The 24,841-nt window shown below is 43.5% G+C and overlaps 1 protein-coding gene across 2 annotated transcripts in view; it reads right to left on the minus strand.

Moving 5' to 3' along the window:
* Positions 1-24,841, minus strand: part of TTC24 (tetratricopeptide repeat domain 24) — a 115,325-nt gene that overhangs the window by 30,641 nt on the left and 59,843 nt on the right. For both annotated transcript variants that reach the window (XM_069218033.1, XM_069218032.1), the window contains exons 2-5: positions 23,293-24,120; positions 12,814-13,029; positions 9,304-9,432; positions 8,944-9,065 (exon numbers count right to left, since the gene is read on the minus strand). In XM_069218033.1, the coding sequence (XP_069074134.1) occupies positions 8,944-9,065; positions 9,304-9,432; positions 12,814-13,029; positions 23,293-24,058 (1,233 nt within the window). In that variant the 5' untranslated portion in view covers positions 24,059-24,120. The remainder of the gene's footprint in view (positions 1-8,943; positions 9,066-9,303; positions 9,433-12,813; positions 13,030-23,292; positions 24,121-24,841) is intronic.

Raw genomic sequence — 24,841 nt, forward strand, 5'->3', positions numbered from 1 at the left:
AATAGCCCAAAAGAGAGAAAGAAATTTGGGTAAAATATTAATCTTAACAAAATTACAGGATCCTAAAATGTTACGTGGAAGGTGGTTCCATGACTGCATCTTCGCTACTACAGATTTCAGAAGAGGTTCATAATTCAAGGAAACAATTAGCTCCACATTGGCACAAAGCTGAACCCTGAGATACGTAGCGGAGCTGACAGAAGGTTGGACTGAAAATTAGAAATAACCTGCGTTTTGGAAAAATGAAGGGTCGAATTTAAGAAAAGTGGTGCTGCATCCAATGCAGTGTAATTTTTTTGCGCCCTCCTGTGCCCCCCTAACGACACTATGTGTGCACCGGGTTTAAGATACGTCACACCATGGCAGTATTAAGAACAATGGCGTCAACATTTTTGACGATTTTGTGGTGCTTTGCTCCACTAGCATCCAAAAAGTCTGACGCTAGTGGAGCAAAGTGCAAGGAGGCCCATTGATTACAATGGGTGCGTCCTCAGCAAGCACATGAACATCAGCATCGGGAACAGAGGGCACTGTAATGTCATACATTAGAAAAGTAACAATGTTACCTGCGGACATCCTCATTGTGGCAGCTTCCCCATTTATTTAAAGATACATTGTTACAGCATTCCTGTAATTGACTGACAACGGGGAGGAAAGACATGGTGGGCCCAGACGAAGAAACAGAAACTGCAGGAGGTAATATGTCTTTTTTGGGAGCCACTTGTTTGAGTGAGCTGACCAGTATTGCCCCCACCACAGACAATGTAGAAGGGAGGGGTGGAGAACACTCTCCCCTGACTGTCTCTGTGGCAAGCAGAGAAGAGGCAATGCCAGTAGCCAGCAGCTATGCCACAGATCAGCTGACTGCAGTGCCGGCAAAAGAGCAGGAGCACTTCCCCACCAATTGTTGCTGTGCGGTGCCACAAGCATGAGACTGGTTACCCACCAGGCAGGGGGATCCCCCATGAGTGCCAGCCTTCTTGTGGGCGCCATGACAGCCCAAAAGATAATAATGCTTCTCTTTTCTCTTAATAAATTGAGTATTGATATTTTCTCTGTTTTATTAGATGCAAACATCTTGCTTCTTAAAACTTTTGCATCTTTCTCTGTTATTCTTTGTGTCGGCTTGTTTGTAAAATCATAGAGTCACATCACATATAACTGTGTTTTTCTGATAAACAACTTTTATTGGTTTTCTTATGTGAAGGTACATTTGAGGCATACAATATATAATTGGAGAAACTGAGGAATAACAATTTTCATAGTTCGCATACCATCTGTTGTCAATATTTCTCCTCACAGTTCAGCTCCCATGTGTTGAACAACAATACAATGTGGACTTACATTTAGACAGCCAATCCATAGTATTCCCACCATTTACCCAACATTTTCATACATTTCTTAGGGCAGCCATGGGCTTTCTAAATTGGTTCTTCTTGTCTGGCACCAAAATCCATACCGGCACACCTCTGGGCCATCCTCAGCAGATCCAAAGCCCTCCACACCTGAGATATTTCTCTCTTGGCCACTAAAGCTGCAATGCCCACCAAGGCCCTGTCCCCCAGAGAAGTCCCTATGTCCCCCACCACACACAGCAGGGCCAGTTTGGGGGTTAATCACACAGAGGTTTCCAAAACATCTGATAATATTCACTCAGTTATGGACCAACATTTAGATATAACACAACTTTGCCATACCATGTGACAGAAGTCAGCCTGGGGGGGTACCCACACCTTCCACAGTTAAAGTCGGGGAGAAGACCTGCAGCGTATAGAGCCTGAGGGGACAGGTAGTTGCAACAACGGCACGCCTATATTGCTACTTCATGTGGGGCCGCGCAAACCTCCCACCACTCAACTTCGTCAAGCTCCCGAATCCATTTTTCCCAAGTCTGGCAAAGACGTTTTGGGGGCATTGTTTATCAGCGTATGGTACAGCTTTGCCTCAAGAGGGTTAAACTCTGGTACTTCCTGGAATTGTGATGTGTAGCAACCCAAGGCATGTCTCACTTGAAGGTATTCATGAAATTGTGTGTGTGAGGGGAAGAACTGAGCCTGAAGGTCTGCAAATGAGAACATGGTCAATCCTCGCCATAGGCCAGCTAGTGCTTTAATACCCGCCAAGTCCCACTTATGAAAGCCCTCCAGTCTCGATACTTGCAGAAGTCTACAGCCACGCCAGAAAGGAGTCTGGCCTGTCAGCCGACCTTCTCAGCCTATAAAGTGGAGGGCCCTCCTCCATAAGAAAAAGATAACTCTGGTAATCCCTGGAAGCACCTGAGGTGTCGGGCAACCATAAAGGTCTAGAACCCCATCCAGTCAGAGGTCATTAAGTTCCAACTGGTAAGTGGGGTCACTCCAACCACCGGTAATCCAATCGTTCACAGTGAGGAGATGAGCTGCCCAGTTATATATCTGAATGTCCACAGCAGCAATCCCTCCATTTTAGATCGATCTTCAGCATTTGGGTTAGGCAATTCTGGGGGACGCATCCTCCAGATAAAAGAATGCAGCAGCACCATCACCTCTCGGGACCACGTCGCAGTGATATATTACGGTTAATTCTGATGGGTGTATAGACATCTGGGTAACACCATCATCTTGATCATGGCCACTCTGCCCAATACGTTGAGTGGTAGACGATGCCATGCTGCCAGACCATGCTTGGTTTTCTGTACAAGGGGCATTAAGTTTAGGACGTGAGCCTGCTCAGGCATCGTACTGATATGGATCCCTAAGTATTTGAAGTTGAGACCGAGTATGGGGATATTTGCTTGCCATCCGCAAGAGGCGCTATCGCACTTGGGGGACCAGGAGAGATTTCTCCACGTTTAAACATAGGCCGGAGGTGTCCAGGGCTCAGCCATATAGAGCAAGACATTGTCCACGTATAGAGCAATCTTATCCTTCGGAGGCCACCCCAACTCCACCCTGTATCTTTCGCTTTGGAAGTTTGTTTTTGTAAAACAAAGAAGTGTTGCTGAGCAGCCACATAAAACATGGTGGCCACACAGCAAACTTTCGGAGCTTGAAAGGAACCACCAAAGGGATACAGATCTCAGACAAGACGGTTGAGATTTCTATATATGGCATGCTGTATGTTTGTCAAGTCAGTAGAGTACATCCCTTTGCTGTCCGGTGGAATGGAGTACAGCCACCAGGTTATTAATGACCACCTTAGTCCTGTAAGTAAGTAGATAAGTAATAGATACACCTCAAGGTTGGAAATGGGATTAAAGCACCCCAAAAACTGGTTAAGGGTGCAAAAGTGGTTTCGCTAGAGTGACAAATATTTTATAGAAAAACTGTGCAGTTGCATATATTGGAAGTTACTGACCCAAGAACAATTATACTCTATATAAAAGTATGAATTTGGAAATCACGACCAGCACCTTCACATATCTGCCTGACACGCTCACCATCTCCTGTGGCTCTCAGCAGACCCGCAGCCAGGACACCATCAGATTAGAGACAATGAAAAGGAAGCAAAAAATAAATTCAACCAGCTTGCTACATCTAAGCACCCAGGATCTGAAACAATATCTGTTTACTGATCAGGACTGCCCCAACCCTGCATCAATACTGAAAGAGCTGAAGACGTGCCTCTTTAGAGAACACTACATCACAATGCAATAACAATCCACTTCTGCTCCTGCAACCCAGCAACATCATTTGTTGACTGTATCCGTGCCTTTGTCACAGTACAGCACTCTGCTGCCAGTTGGCTAGATTTGCTCTATACAAATACCACGTACATAAAGACGCTGCGCCCCATTTTAGTTTCTCGAATTCATAAAGGTTTTCCAAGAGTTGCAGGCTTCCAGTGTAAGATGTGAAACTTCTGGGAATTCTAAACATTCAGAAATCTGCACCCATGGAAGGTCTTAAACATGTGTATGCAGATTTCAAAATGTTTTTAAGACTCAGGCCAAGGTTTTTTTTCCCAGAGATTAAACATGTATTACACCTTGAGGTGCATGGTTTAGTGACTTCTAAACCTCAGGTAACTTATAGTTACTTCCAGAAAATGCTTTGTAAATCATATCTGGATACTAATGTGAACTTACATGCAAGTCATGTTTACACATAGAATAACCTTTGTGAATCCACTTGGTCATGTGTATTTGTTTCCCTTCTCCATGTCAACATACACTCATTGTGCAAGGCTTAGTCGCAATGATAGCAGACAGGCAGGTCTGGAATGCAAGCGTGTTTTGCCTTACACAAGCAAATGGCAATGGCGCTATGGCAAAAGACCTCATAAATATTGGATGAGTGCTCATGGAATGACACTAAAAGCATTAAGAACCATGGGCCAGATGTACAAGGTTTCATGGGTGCAAACGTCCCAATTCACAGAATCGATCTGTTTGCGATCGCAAATATGCCTTTTGCTATGAAAAATACACAAATTGTGATGTAGTAAAATGTTACAGAATTGCAATTTGGATTTGCAACGCAATACCGATTTGGTATTTGGAACTGCATGCTTATGGCATCCAATCTAAGTAACAAAGCTGAATGGACGAAATCCACAGATTAAGCCACAGTAAGCCAATCACATAAGGGGAAGGGGTCTTCAGGGGCCACCTTCCCCTTTCAAAATGATTATACATTTTATTTGCATTTTTTTAAAAATGCATCCCGTTTTCCTATAAAGAAAACGGGCTGAGTTAGGAGAAAAAATTGCTTTATTTAAATGAAATCACAGATTTGTTAGTGTGCTGACCCCAGCAGGCCATCGTCTCTGTGATGGCTGCGTTTCCTAGTGAGTTGCAACTTGTGACCTAACTCATTCATATGCATGAATTAGGTTGATTTGCGACCCACTGGAAATTGGTATTTTGCCAACCGACCTATTAGTACATTGGTCGGTTCAGAAAATACTGCACTGGTCGCAAACATACTGGTTGAAAATGAGACCAGTATTTTGTGACCAGTGCTATGTACATGTTCTATGTACATCTGTCCCTAAAAGCAGTACACTGGACGGGCTTTGGTTTGACAACTTTCGGGGCATTTGCCAGGCAGTGGTTGTGTTAGTTGCCTATTACTCATATCTCACAGAGACATTGTTAACACAGACCCAGTGTCAAATACAGAAGAAAGAGCTTTGCATATGTATCCCTCTGAGAATTACAATCGGAGGGCAGTTCACCCTGTGAATTCTCAGGTAACAGGATAGAGTTTTCCTTTGTGAACTCTGGCAAATACAGTAGGCAAGGGTTTTACAATATGAATTCTCGGATAAACACAATATGAAGGAATTGTATATTGTTTACTCGTGACAAACACTATAAGAAAGGGTTTTTCATTGATTAATACAGAGACCTTTTTACACACATTTCTAGTTTAGGAGGTGATCGAGATGTCTGTTTTCCATTGTGTACATTTGTAATTGTATCCTTACTATGTAGTTGTGTGTGAATTAATGTTTTTTGTCTTTTTTTAAATGAAAGCACTGCCCAGACATTGACGTATTAAGTATTATTATGTGCTTTGTGAAGTTATGGGTTTCTAACCCAAACCATCTTCCTGACTAGTCCGTCTAGAAACCATGTGGATCGAGTGCTAAAAGGGTGTTCTTCACGCTCAGTTTGGATTCAATAGAAGTGTGCTAATGCTCTGTCCCTTTGAGCAACAGTGGTGTTAGCTATTCTTCCCATAACTTGAGAGCAGCAAGGCGTTCCAGAACTTATCCGATCCGTTGGGGCTTTCTATCACCCGGCCCATATTGTGTTTATAATGCCCTTCACCTGTCAGGAACACCTGAATCCACAAATGTCTCGATTTCTGTGTTTCACAGTGCAACCCCAACTCAAGATAATAGGGGACCCTCCATAGTTGCCCCACCACCCTGGTGAAAAAAAACATTTTGTCTCTGTTTATCTGTAGACCAGATACTGTTCCAAATTCTTTCAATTCTCGAAACAGGATTGGTATCATTTCTCTGGGTTGTCTGGTGTATATTAGGGCACAATCAACATATACAGAGACTGTATTTCTTCCTGTGGCCCCAGTCTCTAAGGGACTGCCTCAATCATATCGCCAACGGTTCTATAGCTAAGACAAGGCCGAGGAGCGACAGTGGGCATCCCTGCCTTGTGTTCTAACCTGTCTCCCATGCCTTGGATACAATTCTTCCTGACTTAACCCTTGCAGTTAGGTGTGTGTACAGAAGCCACACCCATCCCCTGAAGCTTGGTCCAAATCCCATTTTCTGCAAAACTGATATGATGCATTCACGAACCTGAGAGCAAAATGCCCTCTCTATATCAAGTGTGACAAGCACACATTCTTTCTCCATCTGGGCAGTAGCATGCAATATATGATCGAGCCTGCAAAGACTGAAAAGTGCTCTGTGCCGTGGCATAAAGCCACACTAATCTTTGTGAGAGTTGTAATTATCTCATTAAGCCTGGATTCCAAACACTTTGCTAAGTATTTTAATATCAGTATTAAGAATTGATAATAGATGGTAAGAGGTCGGTCAAGAGGATCTCTGCCTTGTTTAAGCATCATTATTATTATGGCTCCTCTCATTGTGTCTGGTAGCCAGACCTGTGTCTTAGCTTGATCGTAGACTTCATTTAGATTTCCCACTATCTTCCCCTAACACATTTGATAAAATTCTGCTGGAAGCCCATCACCACCTGAAGTTTTTCTACCTGGACAAGTCCCGGAGCACTTTCTCTATTTCCTCAGCTTAAATTATCTGGTGTCAATCTGGGCAAAGCTAGACCTTTCAGATAGGTCCAAGCCCCATCCATCACAGCGCTCTTAGAGCCTTTATACAAATGAGCGAGGTAGTCATGTAGCATCTCAATAATGCTGGCTTGGGTTAGTGCTACCTTAACATCTGGCTTTCTCAGCCACAATATAGTTGTACTTATTCTCTCCTGTTTCAATAACTAGAGTAATAACTTCTCTGCTGTATCTCCTTCCCTATGTAGTTTATGCCTGTGCTCCCTACAAGTAAATGTATCCATGCCCCACGTTCCCTCTATCTCACTTTAAGCTTCTAGTATTGCTTGTTTGTTTTGGGGGACTATTGTTACAGTTGATTGAAAGCCTGCTAACCTCCTCTTGCACTCCCTGAGGGGCTCATTTAATTTAAATCTGGCTTCACATATTTTGCTCATACACTCGCACCTCAGGGCTACATTTAGGTCCTCCCATCCTGTGGTCCTATTGTCAGTGGTTTCCCAGTACATCCTCAGGACGGTGTTAATGGTAGCATGAATTCCACTTCAGACACTCAAGTCCACTGACATATGTGGTCTCTATCCTCCCATTATCTTCCTTACTCTGCAACCCTACCTTCTTCCATTTCCTGGTTCTCTTTAGGTCATTTTCTCTTGCACTTTAATCACTCTTCGCCACTTTTATTTTTCCATTTCACTTACAATTTCTCTTTTGTTCTGTTCCTGTTTCTGTGGGGTTAATAAGGAAGCGATGGAGGGAAATGGGATGAGAAAAGAAAGTACATGCTATGATAGCCAGGCATTTCTCACTCTTGTGCAACTACACCAAGGGCACTAGATCAACCTTGCAGCAGATCTGGGATATTTCTGCCTCAGTCACTTTTCAGGTTCCCAACTTTTAACTGTTTCCTTTGCAATCTTTGAACCTTCTTCTGGTAGAACCTTCTGGTAGTCCATATGCAGTGTCTGCGTCGAACATGCCTGAAAGTGTATCAGAATATGATTTGACCCAATGTAGCTAGCCTGAGTTATGCATGGCAAATAGTCGCCCTCTCATTCAACTGTCTCCCAAGAATCAACTCAGTTACTGCAATACAGGGTGATTCACCCCCAAGTCCTTGAGCTTTAAAGCCGACCCTGCCTAGCCAATACTTGACATTGATGGAGAGTGCCCTTACTTCTGGAGATTAACGCCCTGCAGTCACCAGTCTCAGGTTACATATACCGACCTTTGGCGAGACTCAGGTGGCTTCAGCCTCTACACGTCGACCCTTCTTTGATTGGACTGACCAGACTTTCAAACCCCAAAACCAGGACCGCGGTAGACATAGAGATAGGACTCCATGGTTGCGCATAGCTTGGATGTGGAAGGACCACAATGGCAATACCCTTGACATAGAAGAACAACATGGACACATGGTACAAACATATAAACACCACATACAAGAAAAAAACGCAAACTAAAACAGTGTTTCAAAGATTGTGGATGTTGTTTTTTTTTTTAGGGATCACAATACCAAAAAAAGAGCAGAGATCGCAAGTTATCTCATATCGTACATTAGCAGCTCCTTCATTGTGATTTTCTTTGCAATCTGGGACTCTTAGTCCAGTTTTTACAAATGTAAAATAAGACTTCAAGTGTGTTATTGTAAATGAACAAATCAGGACTGGATGGGCTTGAAGAGAAAGAGGAAGATGGTCGAGAAATGGCAATGGAAATTGTTTTTACAGCCCCTTTTCTATTTGGTGTAGACAGAATTGTGCTAACCTCTTTGATATGAAATTAAGGAGTTGAAAACATTCCACCCCCTACACCGTGAGGAGTCCCCATCACGGGCTTGGCCATAGCTGAAACGCTCCTGATCCACCCCTCCTTAATTCCTGCCCTGCTGTGTGAATGAAGCATGGAAGCACAGCAATGTGGAATCAGAGCATGCGTTGAATTTGGAAGTGGGAAATCGCCATATCCAAGGATGTCACAGGATATTTACAGGAGTGCAACAGAAAACACGTCTCATGCAGCTTCCAGGTGTGCGGCTGCCAATGTTTGTTAATAGGGAAAAATCACAAACCTGCACCTGCTTGTAGCAATATTTCCAACTATGCCTATTTACAACTTTTTGTGGCTCATACCCCCAGTTCACAGGCTGGGCATGTGTTCGGTCTGATCACTTGTCTGTGTGGCTTAACAGCAGGTCCCAACACCTACTCCTGTTGATACGATAGAGTGTGAAACGTACCTGGGCTTTAGAGAGACAAGACAGGGCCTGCTTGTAGTAAAACACAGCCTTCTCAGGGTCCCCCACACGGAACCTGGCAGCTCCAAGCCCTTCGCAGGCCTGCCATTGCCCCTGGATGTCACCTGCAGAGGAGACAGGCAGAAGAACTGATCACGCAGATGCTCAATGGCACATAAAAAAAGAAATAATAAGTGGACTGCATTTTAATCGATTGACCATATAAAATACGATACTTGATTGGGGTATGGTAGACGGGGAAAAATGAAGGGCAGTGAGCAAGATATTGGTGACTGCAACACAAATAGCATGGAACCTCTCACTGGGGCTGTGAGGTAGCATGCTACCAAGTATGTCTCTTACCCGAGTCCTTAAAAGCTTGAAGTGAATGCAAGTAATTGTCAGATGCGGCCTCATGGTCTCCGAGCTGGCTGAAGGCATACGCCAGGTTTCCAAAGCACTGGCCTTGAGCCCTCCGATTACCCAGAATACCTGAAACATATAGACACATCATTGTGGAGCCTTACTTCAGATTGTTCTACTTTTTACATAATAGAATCTTGATATTGCATCGACTATTCTGAGATTAAGCAACAAAGCCACAAAGGTGGACAGATCTACAGAAGGATCGGAAGATTTCTCAATAGGCTTTGGAATTGGAGGGCTCCACACGGGATAGCAGGCCCTAACAACCTCTTGGCGGTTTCTTAGCTTGTTGTGGAAATCTATCAATTCATCTATAGGTCTGCCTGTGTTTGCTAAGCAAACTAATAGTGATTGCAGTAGAACATATCTTTAATCATTTAATCATCAATTATAACATGGCAGCCATTCTCATTAATTTCACTTCTCTCAGCAATGGAATATCGCGTTGCACGCTAAATCATGAAATCATGAAATATGTTATGAAACCACTGGTGTGACCACATAACTGTTTTTGCACATGTGAGAGATGGACGTCAGGGCCCAAGGGAAAGGTGGTCACTCCTGCTTATCCTAACTACATGCACACACATTAGAAAAGAAAATAGAAGAAATATGGTTTGCCTGAATGCACCACAAAACCATTTCTAGAAATTCATTTAAAATAGATAAGCATCCTTGCACATCTAAGAGGGTCTGCTCTCTGGAATGACATACAGAATCTTCCCACCTTACACAAGACATTTGTACCACGCAAACGCAAAGAAACCAAAATGCCAATGTAACATTTTATGGAGCAGCTACACGCGGGTCTATCTAACAGTGAGTCTATCTTTATTTCTCTTCTCTGTTCACCTGCCTCTGAATTTGTATTTTTTTAAATATTATCTGTTGTTTTGCCTATGTGTAAGCATTCCCAGTTTTGGTAACTATTTAAGGTGCTTAGCCCCTGGAGGAAACAATAGAGTTAATTTGAGAAACTAAAATGAAAGCAAACGAGTTCTGCAATTTCTGCAATGTTTCATAGCCATCTGCCTTTATGACTATCTGAATGTCTATACATTTTGTTCTATGCTTCTGTATTCATATGTGCCACTTCGATTTTGAATCGCATTCCCAGTCAACTTTGCTGGGGTTCACCGTAAATAAATTTTTAACAATAGCTACATTAAGATATTTACTAAGGAGTTGAATCTGTCCAATCTTTCAAAGTCATACAAAGGACAGTGGAGTTTTACTTTTTTGTAGGGTGTAAGGACTTGAGGGGTGAGGAAATTAATTGGCTGTTTAATAGGGAAAGAGAGCTACATAGGTTTTTGCAACGACACGGTGTTAAGTGGAATGCTTCAATTAATCTCAGCCAATGGCGATCACTCCGGCCTAATCTGAGTCCATAATGTTTCGACTGCCATGCTATTATGCACTTCAGTACTGACCCTATTCCTCAAAAGAACAGTCCACACCGAGCTGCCAGACAAGACTCCCTCTGGAAGGGCCAGAGGTAACCTCAGGCAGGGCAAACCCCATTTGCGGCTTGTCAGTAAGTTGTAGCTTGACTCCTATAGCACAGTGAGCATGGGTTGCTTGTGTTACCGTTCAGAGAGGACCTGGCTTGGCAGTTCGGGCTGGATTGTTCCTATTGGTGCAGGGCCAAGATTGATTTACATATGGCTGGGTTTAATCTGAGGTGGCATGGTGGACAAACGAAAGATGGGTTGGAATGCTATCCTGACTTATTGCAAGCAGTCCTTCCATCATCTATTGTCTGTTTTACGCAGTGTTCTAGTCACATTCAGAAAAGGGCAGGCGAGGTCAAGTACCCCAATTTGGAATACCTTGGTCAGCAGGCTGACGGCGCGCCACTGCAAAGCGGCACACATGGTGGACCCCTATTCTAGTGCAATATTAAGAAGTGAGGGACAGTGTTCCCTGACCTGGGTATCTTAATGAGGATTTTGGCTCTAGCACCCCAAACGTGGGTAGGTGGGTGTGGTCCACGTACCTCGGGATCCACTTATCTTTGTCCAGTGTCGCCTGGCATTTGTAGGGAGCTTGCCCAAAGGCAAAAAGAGTCAAAGAACAAGTATCGCAGTCATTCACATTCCAGAATCATCATGTTTTGGGTTGCACAACATCGTACTGTCCTTTTCGTAATCCCGGACAGTGACAAAAAGTGAATTGTGCCTTATGGTTTCCTCTGCTACCAGCACACACAGTTCTTCATTACCAGCCTGCCTTGACGAGGGCAAATTTCCTGGGTCTTCACCATATCTGATGGATTTCAGAATATCATAGGACTGCTCCACTCCAGGGCACAATGCCCAAGTGATCAATTGCACACTGCCTCTGCTCCAATCTGCAGTATCATTTTGAGTCGGTCAAATACCATGTTTCCCACGTGCCTCTGTGGATAATGATTCTATTCAGTGAGCTCTTCAGGTGTAATCTTCGGTCTATCGCTTTAGGTACCATCTGCTTTGCAGCCTTTGTTTGCCCCCATGAATGCTTAATTGGTGCTTCTGGTTGCTGGTGGTGGGCACCTGGTGTCATTTTTGGGGATCGGGTCAGATTTTTCCCCATTGGTCTCTGACCCAGAGCTAGACAGAGGATGGCAAAAAAGTAGAAATAATAATGAAGCAAAAGATAAGAAAACAGTGACAGAGCACAAAAGCAAGGAATAGAAATAACGTGCATGAGTGAGATAAAGAAGGAAGAACTATCAGGTGGTGGAAGAAAGGGGCATGAGGTGGAATTTAAAATTTCCAATCATAGGTCCTTGTATAAGAAAAAGTGGCGCATCAGCTATGATGCGCCACTTTTCTTGAGCACCCCTGCCGGCACCTAATGATTCCATCGTTGCACCGTATTTATAATACAGTGCACCACTGCGGTCGTTAGCACGATAGTGTCAAAACTTTTTACGCTTTTGTAGCATTTTGCTACACTAGCATAAAAAATGTTGACGCTAGTGCAGCAAAGTGCAAAGAGTCACAAAGGTTACTATGTGAGTGCCATTTTAACACCTGCTCTGAGCAGGCGTTAAAAATGACACCAAAAATGACGCAGTGAAATCTTTTAAATTTCACTGTGCCATTGTTGCGGGACTCCTAGCGCCGGAACACCCCCCTTGCATATATTATCCCTGGCTCAGGCATAATGTGGTGCAAGAGGTTACAAAGTGGCACAATGCATGCAATGCACCACTTTGTAAATATGGTGCAGGCAGAAAAGTCACATTAGCGCTGCCTTAGCATCAAAAAAATTACACTATGGCGGCACTTAGGTGGGGCTAGGGGCTCTTAAATATGCCTCTTAGTATTCAGCAACCTGGACATTCGGCAGTGCCGGCGGCAGGCTCCCACGAACATTTTTGGTCCCTGTTCATATTTTATTTATTTACTTTTAGAAAATAAGCAATGTTGCCTCATGTTTCTACCACCGGCGACTTACTGTGCACGTAAGCTGCTTTCCTGTGGAACTCCACCGCCGTCTCAAACTGCTCCAGGGTGTTGTAAGCTGCACCCAAGTTCTGCAAGACCACGGCTTCCTTCCGCCCATCCGTTCCATCAGTTTGGCAGAAAGGGAGAGCTTTCTCAAAACTTTCCGCAGCCAGAGCAAAGACCTTAAGTTGGGAATAACTGAGACCAATATCATTGTACAGTTTACCTGTGAAGAAAAAGCGAACATTAGTTGTACACAGTCAGTATATGTAGGCCCTTGTAGTAAGCTGTGACTTAATAAAAATACTGTAAAAGGAAGGACACAAATAAATGTTGGGCTCATGTGTTGGTGTCAACGAATACATAGTACACATATTACAAACTATGTACATTTAACAAAACAGCATTTAAAAATATTAGGATAGTTCGTTAAATAATGGATATTTCCAATGTCTTTTTATCAAGAAGGGACAAATGATGGATAATTAGATGAATGAGACGGAAGCATCGCTCTGAAATTGCTGACCAAGCTGCAAACAGACAGATGGCAAGTAATTCCACCCAAATGACGCTGCAATTTCTGAAAAATGAAGTTCTGTTTCTTTTAAAGCCTGTGCGACCGTATTACCATACTATGTCATTGGGTTGGCGGCCTGGTACCGATCGACAGCAGCCACAGTTACCACTAGGTGATACTTACTGCCCACTTCAGCCCAGACAAAAAGAGCACAGGCAGCCGATGAATGGACACAGTGTGATTTGTACTATAATCTGGCATTAGCACCAGAAATGTAACATTTATAGGCCCACCTCCTGTGCTGGAAAAGCTGTGTAATAGGAGCTACTGCTTTGGCTCTCTATTGGCTTTCACCTTGATTGACTATTTCCATTTTTTTAACATGCTTCAATGCTGCTCTACCAACATTTAACTTTAATCTCAGCTACAAGTCCTGCAGTAACCAATGATGTTCAGTGGGATGAAAAGCCGGGACTGGGTTATCCAAGACTGTCACTAGTTTTTTTTAAAAAGCACGTGGAACAAAGCCCCTATTTAGAGCACGCAGAAATCTAGGTTAGTATGTACACAGTATGCAGATGCATTGTATTTCTTTTTTATTTCAGTGTATCAAATCAGTCGATTTACAAAAATGGCAGGGGAAGCAGAAGCGACATAACACCCTTTGATTCCTACGACATCACAAAGTTGCCCTTTTGTCTCAATCTTAGCCCCTCCACAGCCTCTCATTTCCATAAGGGGTTCTGGGCAAGATATGGAAGCTACAAAAAGTGAACAGGGCTCTTAAGCCTTCTTGCTGACTTCCTGTTCCTACTGCTGCCTTCAAAATTCACAAGACAAGTGCAAGGGCAACACCAGGATTCCCAACAAGGGTGGCAGTTTGCACCCAAGCCATGATAAACTCATGACATGGCCTGATTTAGCATTTGGCAGACTAGCTACTCCTTTAGAGTTGGTAGGACCATCTGCACCCTGAGTGTGGGGACCATTCATTGTTGTTCTTCCAAAACAAACTCCTACTTTGGGAGTTTGCTTTGGAAACAAATAACTTTTTTTTTAAGTTTGACATCCATCCATCATGGTTGACAGTACAATTCATCAAACATGTCCTACGTAGACAGGAACTGCCATGATGCAGTTTCTGTCAGTATAGAGAGTTGTCCTCAGGGCCGTCTTCACAATCTGATAGTAATCAGAGTTAAAGGCCTTCTGGTATCCTCAGGAACCATCCATAAAAACTTCTCCCTGGTTAGAGTACCTTCCGGTCTGAAGAAATTCCCTCCCATTGCCTGGGCAGTAGAATAACCAATGATGGAAGCTTAATGTTAACGTTCATTTCAATAGGAGGTTATAAAGCGCGATCTGTCTCGACCATAAGGGTATCCTGGCGAGGAGGCAGTGAAGCAAGGGCAAACCAACAGCGATAAGGAAGCAGTTAACTAATTAGCCAAGATATAAGATGGTTAACAATCCAGATTCTGAAAGCCCTATGAAATGCAAGATGATGTGCAATGTGTCAATATGTGCCGCCTGTAACCCAAGATTGGTTTTCTCATTGTACAAAACAAGGGCAAGAAGATGGCGCCTGTCCCTAAAAGCCTCTTAGCTGGGCAGATCCACTGTAAAGTCCCCTACAAGAGGTACTCCAATGAAATACATTCTGTGAGGCACTGCAGAATTTAAGAAATAATGTTTTTTTAAACAAGAGGTTTTATCACACCACAATGTATTTTAGCCATGTATTAATTAAATGAGACAATGGGGGTTATTACAACTTTGGAGGAGGTGTTAATCCGTCCCAAATGTGACGGATATACCACCAGCCGTATTACGAGTTCCATAGGATATAATGGACTCGTAATACGGCTGGTGGTATATCCGTCACTTCACTGTCACTTTTGGGACGGATTAACACCTCCTCCAAAGTTGTAATAACCCCCAATGTTATGACCTTCAGTACTTAAATAAGAAAATATTAAGCAATCCTTTATTTTTGTTGCATTCTTTGGCAAAATCTAGATACTTTAAGATTAGTTCTTATGAAAGAGAACCCCTTGTCTCATTCAGGCAACAATTCACCATGGTACCTGAGAGCCTTTTATGGACGTGATCCCAGGGAAGAGTTTTCATAATAAAAATACAGGGGATCCCTCTCGTATGGGGTTATAAGAGTAGTCAAAGGTCCCTGATTTTTTTTACCAAATTCACTGGAATCAACCCTTAAATGAAAGTAGCATTGTTGAGGTAAGAGATGGAGTACGTAATGAACAGGATTATTGGTGAACTACAGGAATCCCACTTTTTAGAAACATTAATGGAAGATCTAATCCCAGAGACCCTGAATGAAGAGCCAGCAGGAAGGACTGAAAGAGCAGAGGGGAATTTGTGCGTCCCAGTGGTTACCCAATATTATCAGTTTATTTAACTATTAGGAATTTGTGACCAGGTGATGTCATCCTTCTATAAGAAAACCAGTGTTTCCAAACCTGATAGGATTATGACAATTAGGACAACCTATCTATTGGAGAACATATCTAGCATCATCATTTTGAAAGGTTTCACGGTGAGGACATCCAGAGTGTTAAGAAGCGAAGCTAACACATATATGTACAGACCGTTACTTGTACTCTAGTGGTTATAGTTGCATGCCTGATGCTGAAGTCAAGGAATCGGATGACTATATAATCCAGCATGGAGTCTAAGTGCTTCATTACTAATTACCAGTTTTGTCCTGGTATTGATAGGCACCTTCCCTGAGCTACTGATACAGAGGCTTAGAAAGTCACAGTGAGTTGCAATACTGAATGATTATGAGGAGCAACCTGTGGGTATCCTCAGAAATGAGGAATTACTGGAGGAAATTGTAATTCCTCATTCATCCCTGGTTTTTCAACCTGAGGCAAACTCCCCAAATGAAACCCTCAGACCCGGCAGGTTACTGCAATTCTGATGATGCTGGTGAAAGGTTAGAAATGCCAGGGCACTTGTAATAAGATTGAAAGTGGATCTTCCAAAGCTCGACAAATAGAGCTCATGGTGAGGATAAAATAGACTTTCAGAGTGCTTCCGCTAACAATCCTTTATGTCAATCTCGTGTCAACTTGAAATTGCCAATTACACCATTCGACTTGCAAATAAATACAATTTAGCTGCACCCAAAAACACATGATTTGGACATTTTATGCAACTGATTATGAGATAAGGAAGCACCCTACTAGATTTCATTGGGTAACCTTGTCCAGAACCCGATGATGCATTTATTTAAGGGTCATTGTGGGGACCCTTGCAGTTAGAAACAGCATCATCGGAAGTATAATGAACAATGCAGCCTACGAAGTACGAGGATGGTACCCACGGGGGTCTTCAAAGACATACCCCATATTTCACATCATCGTGCAGAGCACTAGGATCGACTTATCCTTAGGAGACTGAGAAAGTGATGTTGTGGATGTATTATATCGCTATGTGGCAAATGAGCATCAAAGTGGAAGCTAGTAAGGCAATGCTGCAAAAGACAAATTTAGCAACTCAAAAGTAAAAGTTCACAAAGGTTAAATACTAGTTTATTAATAACTCTCTTGAATACAGAAGCACCCGCTGCTCTTTGAGAGCTATCTGCCAACAAGGGGATGAACAGACCTGCTGATGTTTCACTTATTTTCCTAAAAGACAAATCAGAAAAAAACAGATGCTGCTTTTCCACCATCAAAACATACTTTGTTATTTTCGCACTTTTTAAAAAAATTGGAAATGTACTTAGGTATTGATTTCTTGTTTTTTTCATTCTTTGTAGAGCACTTGTATGCCATATTACAGCCACCTCGAAGCACTAGGTCATTAGATGGGCAATGAGGAGATGAAGAACTGGTTGAGGATCAAAGTGTTTACCAATTAATTATAGGGCCCGGTACCTCAAGAGAGCTGGGTTTGTGAACTCAGTAGTGGTGTCACTTGGAGAGGTCTGGCATTGTTTGTGTCTGCTTTTGAAAGTATGTAAAAGTCCAGCGTCATACTGCGCATTATAAAGTCAATTTAGATTCCATCTAAGCACTCTGGATTTTTACAATTAGGGTAACTAAGATTATACTGAGTTCAGTGCTTAATTTGTAAATAAAAAGGTGCCGGTGCGCAAAGCTCTCCTCTTAAATAAGCGGCTGCTCCTATTAAAAGTGCGAACACTGAATACTGAGGCAGCTTAATCCTCAAGCCATCTCGGGCCTCTTTAATCCATTTACAGCCACTCCCTGCCCCTTCCGCTCACTCTTGCAGCTTTCTGCTTTCTTCCATTGTGACGCTTTTTCGTTTTTCTTTTCCTCCGTTTCCCATGTGTGTCTTTTGCTCACAGGAAGTGCTTGAGACAGAAAAATAAGTGCTGGCCCTCAAAAATAAGTGCCACACCGCACCGGAAACCACAAGCACAAATTAAACACTGGGTTCACACCGTTCTAGTTATGAGGTGCATGGTTTCTTTGTCAGTTTCTGTGTTTTTTATGAATTTCTTCTATTACAAGTCTCACATTTATTGTAGATTATAAACTACAGAGAATTGGGGGGGGGGAGCGTAAAACTAAAAAAAATTGAAGACCTCTGAAACAGACTTTTAAATTTGGGATGGCCATTGCAGACTGCCTCTTTTAGTAGAATGGTTTATTCCATCGTACATCGCTCCATTTAGTACGTTTTGAGCATAACCTGTTTCAGTGTGTGTGGACCTACACAGGGAGAAGCATAACCTAGTTTTCTCACCCACATATCAGTTTTGAGCACTCGATCACAATTTGTGCTGCCGTTTTAAGACTACAGAAAAGAAAAAAAAAAGCAATCATCATGTTTGTTGAAATACTGTTTTGGACATTCTTTGCACAGCCGGTTATTTTCCTAAGGAGGCCTTCCAGACACTTGGAGGCCTTCCAGACACTTGGTCTTCTGTCGAAACGGAAGCTGCCAATAGAAAGATGCCTTTGTGTGCAGCTTCTGGGAGAATAAATACCCCGGATTATGAAGGGAGGCCAGGAGGTGGAAGTCGCCCATTTCCAGGCTGGCTTTGCTATTTTTAGCTCTTATGCTGCGCCCTCTGGGTGATGCGTGGAGTACATTACAGCATTTGTATATAGAGCATTCTACTACCTCTTGTTGGGGGCCCTCGAGTGCTTACCGACACGGCTAGTTTTATGTACAATACGTGTATTTTGGGATGGAGGATCTACCCCGCTTTTGCTAGATGCGACTTACCAGAAACGTAACTAGATTCAATTAGGAGACAGCAAAAAAGGCTTTCCAAGTTGAAAGTAACTGCTGGGACTTTACCCTAGCTGACCCCAGCCCGGTCAGGAGAGTTGTATTATGCAAGAGAGCGAGGGCAGCTCGTTTCTGGAAATCCCCGGAACAGGGAAAAACTATTTACCACGGAGAAGTTATCCCTCCGCTTCCAAGTCGATGGTCCTCGGTCACTGCTGGTGGGCGGGACTCCGATGGCAGTGAGCAGAATCCATCGTTTTATGACGTCACAAAACTATACCGCGTCAAAAAATAGCTTCTTTCATATGCTATCATTGCTCGATAGTAGCGCGCTGACATCCGCAATGTGTCATTTTCATAGTTTGCGTTTATAAGGCACTGCGTTTAAAACAGTCACTGCTGTACTTTTAGGCACTGTACAAACTCCAGACCCTGGGATTTTTCATGTGTATATGTTGATGGCCTTGTGGTCAAAATGCGATAAAGTTTTGCCAGAGGTAATGCACAGGAAGGGATGGTAACATGCCGGCGTGGATTTTCAGCACATATTTAGACATGATGTGCTAACTACAGTGACTTCGGAAGGTGTGACTTTCGCTGCTCCCAGTATTTTCAGAAGCAGGGAAATCAAGGGACTAGGAATCGACTAAATTGGGCTCTCCCGTGGGTTACGACCTGTGCGAATCACCTTCAGTTTGTACAGTAAGATGCGTCCACCCACTCCCACCATAACCACACTGAGGGAACTTTTCATGGATTTCTGTATGCACTAATGACTGACAGGCTAATTTACTCACACTGTTACCGATTTGAGAACTTGAGTTATTGAAATATGCAACCCCATTCCTACATTCTTCCCGAGTTAGCAGTTGAAAAAAAAGAAAACTTAAAAAAAAAATGCAATGTATTACAATGTTTACTGCATAGTGCACACTCACCAACTGCCTGATGTCCTAGCGCTTTGGAGCAGAGTTTGTCTGCAGATCCGACCACGGGATGTGGGGTCCACCATCGGGGATGCCCTCGGATATATCCTGTCCCCTTGAGCAAGTGTGGTGTAGAAGGTTTGAAGGGATTTCCCTGAGGATGCGGTATTAGGGGTGGGGAATGTGCTTTGAGACCTGTTGTGGAGTTGATATATACTTGATTTGTCTCTGTGGGGTGTAACACACTAGGGGTGCAACTCTTCTGACATTGGACCTAATCTGAGTCAACTGTGGATTACAACCCATCACTTGGGTCTCCCCAGATCCCATACCCCATGAACTGTTTACTGTCTTTCCTGTGTGTTTTTGTGGGTGGCTGTGATGGTGTGACGCTGTACATTTCTAACAGCCTTTGTGTGGTTGTTCTTCGGCAGAGCATAGGGCTGGCTTATTAGCCGAGAGATTTAGGGGGTTATTACAACTTTGGAGGAGGTGTTAATCTGTCCCAAAAGTGACGGTAAAGTGACGGATATACCACCAGCCGTATTACGAGTCCATTATATCCTATGGAACTCGTAATACGGCTGGTGGTATATCCGTCACATTTGGGATGGATTAACACCTCCTCCAAAGTTGTAATAACCCCCTTAATCTTTTCTTCAGAGGTGTTGTGTAGGTTAATTCTGTAGCTTGGTCATTCGAATCCCACCTGGGTTCCCAGCATCTCACTTGAGTAGAGTCCCCAGATTCTGTGTTCCCATGCAACTGTGTTCTCGTTGTGAATGGAAGTGCCCAGAACTAATTCTCCTATCCCCATTACGGTGTGTTAAGGATGGTGAAAGTGACTAACCAGCCCTGTAGGACAAAAGTATGGTGAGTGTGGCATATAGAGCTTTAGAATCTTAACTATCAAGGTAGACAATTCTGTATTACTTCGCTAATCTTCCTCTCTCTATACACCGGCCCTTCTTTCGTTCTTTGGGATGTCTGTTAGGTGTCTTATCTGGTATAACACGTCTCAGAGTAACACTTCTCAGACTTTATCTCCCTTTGGACAATGGTGGGCTTAATGTACCCAACCATGAACAATTGCAGGTTACAATCTCACAGATGCAGCAATGCTCCTTCCCCCTTGGAACTGTGAACGGATACGTACCATTTCCACCCCCGCTAAGACGTCATTGCTGAGTGCGCCTCTCCTCCAGGTCACTCATCCCTGCTTTTGCAGGCCCCTGTCTATTACTCGGTCTATTTGACCCTACGCCATTGCATTGCCGCTACTTGGTATGCCACGTGGGTGTGTGTTGACTTCCTTTAGGGGAATTAACACCATGGGATGCGGCTGGACTGCATAGTGTGGGCAATCTGTATCATGATGGAACCCTCATCTCCACAGAGGACCTACTGACAGACTTTGACCTTCTTCTGGACATTTCCTGTTACATGCTTCTAGTGCTGGTGTGTTGAGCCAGGCATGGGGAGAGATACAACTGGAACCCCCACAATATATTTCCATACAATATCCACATGTCTTGGGTGCTGATATCCATCAGACCCGCTGGTTGGGCGGGGCCTAACGCATGCACATAGCCACCCCCCTCATAGCATTGCGTAGACACTTGGATTCCGACCTTGGGCACACTTGCACTGATACCGAATGGCAAACTATTCCGACTGACCCTTCCTAGTGTCCTGTAATGCCTGCTTCAAATTATTACAATTCTGTATCGTACACCGAGCCTACCCAACTCCCAACAACATAAACCGCTATTTTCATCATACCATCGCTGCTTGATCCCGATGCCTAGCCCCAGACGTGGAGATTTTACACATGCTCTGGTCCTGCCCGTCACTGACACATTATTGGAGGGAGGCCACTACACACCTGACATGCTTTACGGGGACTATTGTGGCTTACAGTTGGGAGGTGTGCATTTTGGGTCTCTACCACTGCGCAAAAAATTAAGACCCGCAACAAGGTTTGCGGACCTAGCCCTTCTTTTGCTGAAATGGCTGATCACCCAAAAATGGAAAGCAGCCCCCACCAGCTGCCCCGGCATGGATCCTATCCATGTTGGCATCGGCCCTGGCGGAGAGCACACTGCTACACAGAGAGGCGGTGAAGGGTCTCCGTAAATCCCCCATTTCTGAAATGTTTGATGCACTAATAGGGAAAGTGTGCGAGGGTACACCAGGTACTCAACACCCCTCTTGAGGACTCCTGTGGGGTATATCCCTCTCCCCTCCTCCTCGCACTGCGGTAGATGTAACTGCCGGCAGCTGCTCCTTTTTCAACACTTAACCTTGCCCATGCAACCCCAGAGACACCCCGGGATCTACGACTTGCCTGACATTTCTTTTTGTCACCCTGAACGAGTGCAGGCTCATTTAATATTATCCTTTATCCTTTCATTTTCTTTCTGAGTTGATTTAATATGTGTTTGCAATTACAGCATTTAGTATCTCTGTACTGCAACATACCTAACTTCTGTGTACTCAGATGAACACTTTGATATAATTAACATTATTCTTGATGTGACCCTGTTATTACTGTATAGGTGTGTAGCCTCTATTATATGTGATGTAACCTGTCACCGTACTATCTACACATGCTATTTCGGACACACAAAAAGTATACACAACTTAAATGGACCCCAGCATTGTGTTGTAATCAAAAAGCTGAAAAAATGCCAAAAAAATAAGGGTAGACGTGATTAGTGAAAACTGTGGAGGAGAGACAAGGTAGCCATACATCATTTAGCTGGGGTGTTTATTCTATGGATATTTGTGTTCCATCCCACAAACCACTCCATCATGACCTAAGCAGAGAGATCCTTGGCTGGCCCCTCTATCTCTCGTAATTAAAAACTGTGACATCTCATTCTGGAGCAATTCAAATGCCTGCGGCAAGTGAACGAACCACTAAACATGTCCTGCGTTAGAGCACTGAAAGTTTCCCAAACCAATCAAATCCTTTCCTCCTTTCCCTAATGTGAGCATGCTCACTCAGTTTGATACCATTGGAGAAATTGAAATATACGTGCTAGTCTTCTACTACCAATGTCACGTAGAATTGAACTGATAAATTTGTATAGTAGGGAATGTGGATTAGGCTAGAAGAGCAAGACAAGATTGGATCGGATCAGGTGGAATTGTTCAATCGGGAAGGTTCTGGAGGCTAGACTGGTCTCTTGTTTGTATGCTGAGCATTCTGTCATATATATGGTTGCTCAGAGGTACTGTGAAAAAGGAAAACATGTTTGTTGTTATTGGAGGCATCAAAAACATCAAGCTGAATTGAAGCATAAAGCAATTGCGATGACAGAAGTCAAATTTAGGGCCTGAATATGGGCGGGTCAGTGTTTTCCCACCACTGCGCACGCCCTGGTTTGCGTAATGGTCAGAATTCCAAGTTTAGTTTTTTTAAAGGTACAGTATGCAGTAATTACCAGGTGCGTTAAATGCCTCAGCCAATCATCATACACAAATACCTAACCCAAGGGGGGAGATGTTCTACTTCCTTCTCACAGAGGACCCCTCATTAAGGAGTCCAGTGATCTCCCTCCAACATCCATTCTCATCTGCTGCAGTAGGCCAACGAAGGACATGTTCACACAACTTGGTCAAGTCACGTTCAAAAGATAAGATTAGAACTTGGTTTTCGTGGTTCCTCAACTGACCTGGTGGTAGCCAATACACCATCCTGCTTTGTTCCGCAAACTTAAGGCTTCTTACCTGAATTAGTGAGACTTTTCATCTTAATGTGCATAAAAACATTTCACAATGAAAAACATGTGTCATCTCTTACCCATCAGTTCCCTGTTGGAGATGTTCTCACACAGCAGGCGACACTCATCAAGGACTTTGACCACGTCATCATACTCATATTGCTGACTCTGCAGCATATAGTTCCCAGCTTCATTCAGGGCAATGGCAGCAGGTTCCAGTCTCCCCACTTCAAGATAAGAATTCCCTGCTTCGTGAAAACACTGGGCAGCCCTAGATGGGTCGTTCATTCCAAGGTAACAGTACGCCATTTTCATACCCGTGTCAGCCTCGTTCGACATCTTGAGTGGTTTGTAATGTTCAGCAGCTTTCCTGAAATACTCTAAAGCCCTTGGGAAGTCCTGGAGGCTCTCATAAGCAGTCCCAATATTGAAATACAGATCGCCCGTATGGTCTTCGGACTCACCATCCTTTGGCTGTGATTTAAGGAGAAATTCCAGGCCTTTGTCTGGTTTTCCTATTTCTACGTAGGCTGCCCCAAGGTTGAATGCGCAGGCCCGCTGCACTGACTTATTTTTAGTTCCCAAAGAGAGGAGAAATGCCTTTTTGAAAGCAGTCAAAGCATCCTGCAAGTTACTATTCAGAAGGTACTTGTGTCCTTTCTTGGTGAGAGCCTCAATCTCCGTTTGAGACATGTCTGGCCCATTCCCTGCCTCCTGAGGCTGCTCACCAGGAGCTTCCTTCTCTTTCCATTTTTTCTTCTTTTTCCTTGAGTTTTGAGGCTGCAGTGGAGCTGGCCCTGAAGGATCAGCATATGCTCCAGGTTTGGAAGGTTCCTCTGTAGCCATTAGTGACAGCACTGGTATCTAAATTTCAGTTCCTTAGATGAGACATGAGTGCAGACATGTTTCTAAAATAAAGTGCAATAACAACTATTAATTGTATTTCAGAAAATATAGGATTTTCACTTAGAAAATTCAAAATATGAAGAGAGCTTCTAACTCTGGTTCATGGACAGATAAAATACAATGAGACTTCAACTCACCATACTAACACTCACTGTGATAGAAAAGTGATAGGCACATAAAAGGGTGAAATTATGAATTCAGGTTCCCCAGATATCAAGTTTTTGTTCCAGGACTGTGAGAAAATGCAAGTATAATAAAATAAAAGCTACTTACCTGAACGCGACTCTTCTCGCTGTGCAGCAGTCCAGCCAGCAGAGTTCCTGGAAACAGAACAAGCATTTACAATGCAACGGGTCTCGCGTTTGCTCATGTTAGAGCTGATCGCGTTGTAAACTCCTAACCCGACTTTTCACCTATCGGGCAAAAGTGCATTTATGTACATAACCCAAAAAAGTGAAATTAACTATGTAAAGCGCTCGACTTCTGCCAAGCGAGATCGCGCTCGTAAATTAGAGAAAAAGAAGTCCACGAGCTCGATGGAAAACAGCGAGCCTCGCATGTTTTCTGTACGTGGTCGCTGCGCTCGAGGAGGGCTAGCTACCGGAAAAGGCATGACTTATGCGTGCCTTCGACTTATGAAAGCAAGCAGATTTTATTAGGCAAGCCCACAAACCAATAAAAAACACTGACGTGAAGTTGACAGGGCTCCGAGCCTTTTTCTAA

Source organism: Pleurodeles waltl, chromosome 12, assembly GCF_031143425.1.
Source record: "Pleurodeles waltl isolate 20211129_DDA chromosome 12, aPleWal1.hap1.20221129, whole genome shotgun sequence".
Classification (NCBI taxonomy): Eukaryota; Metazoa; Chordata; class Amphibia; order Caudata; family Salamandridae; genus Pleurodeles; species Pleurodeles waltl.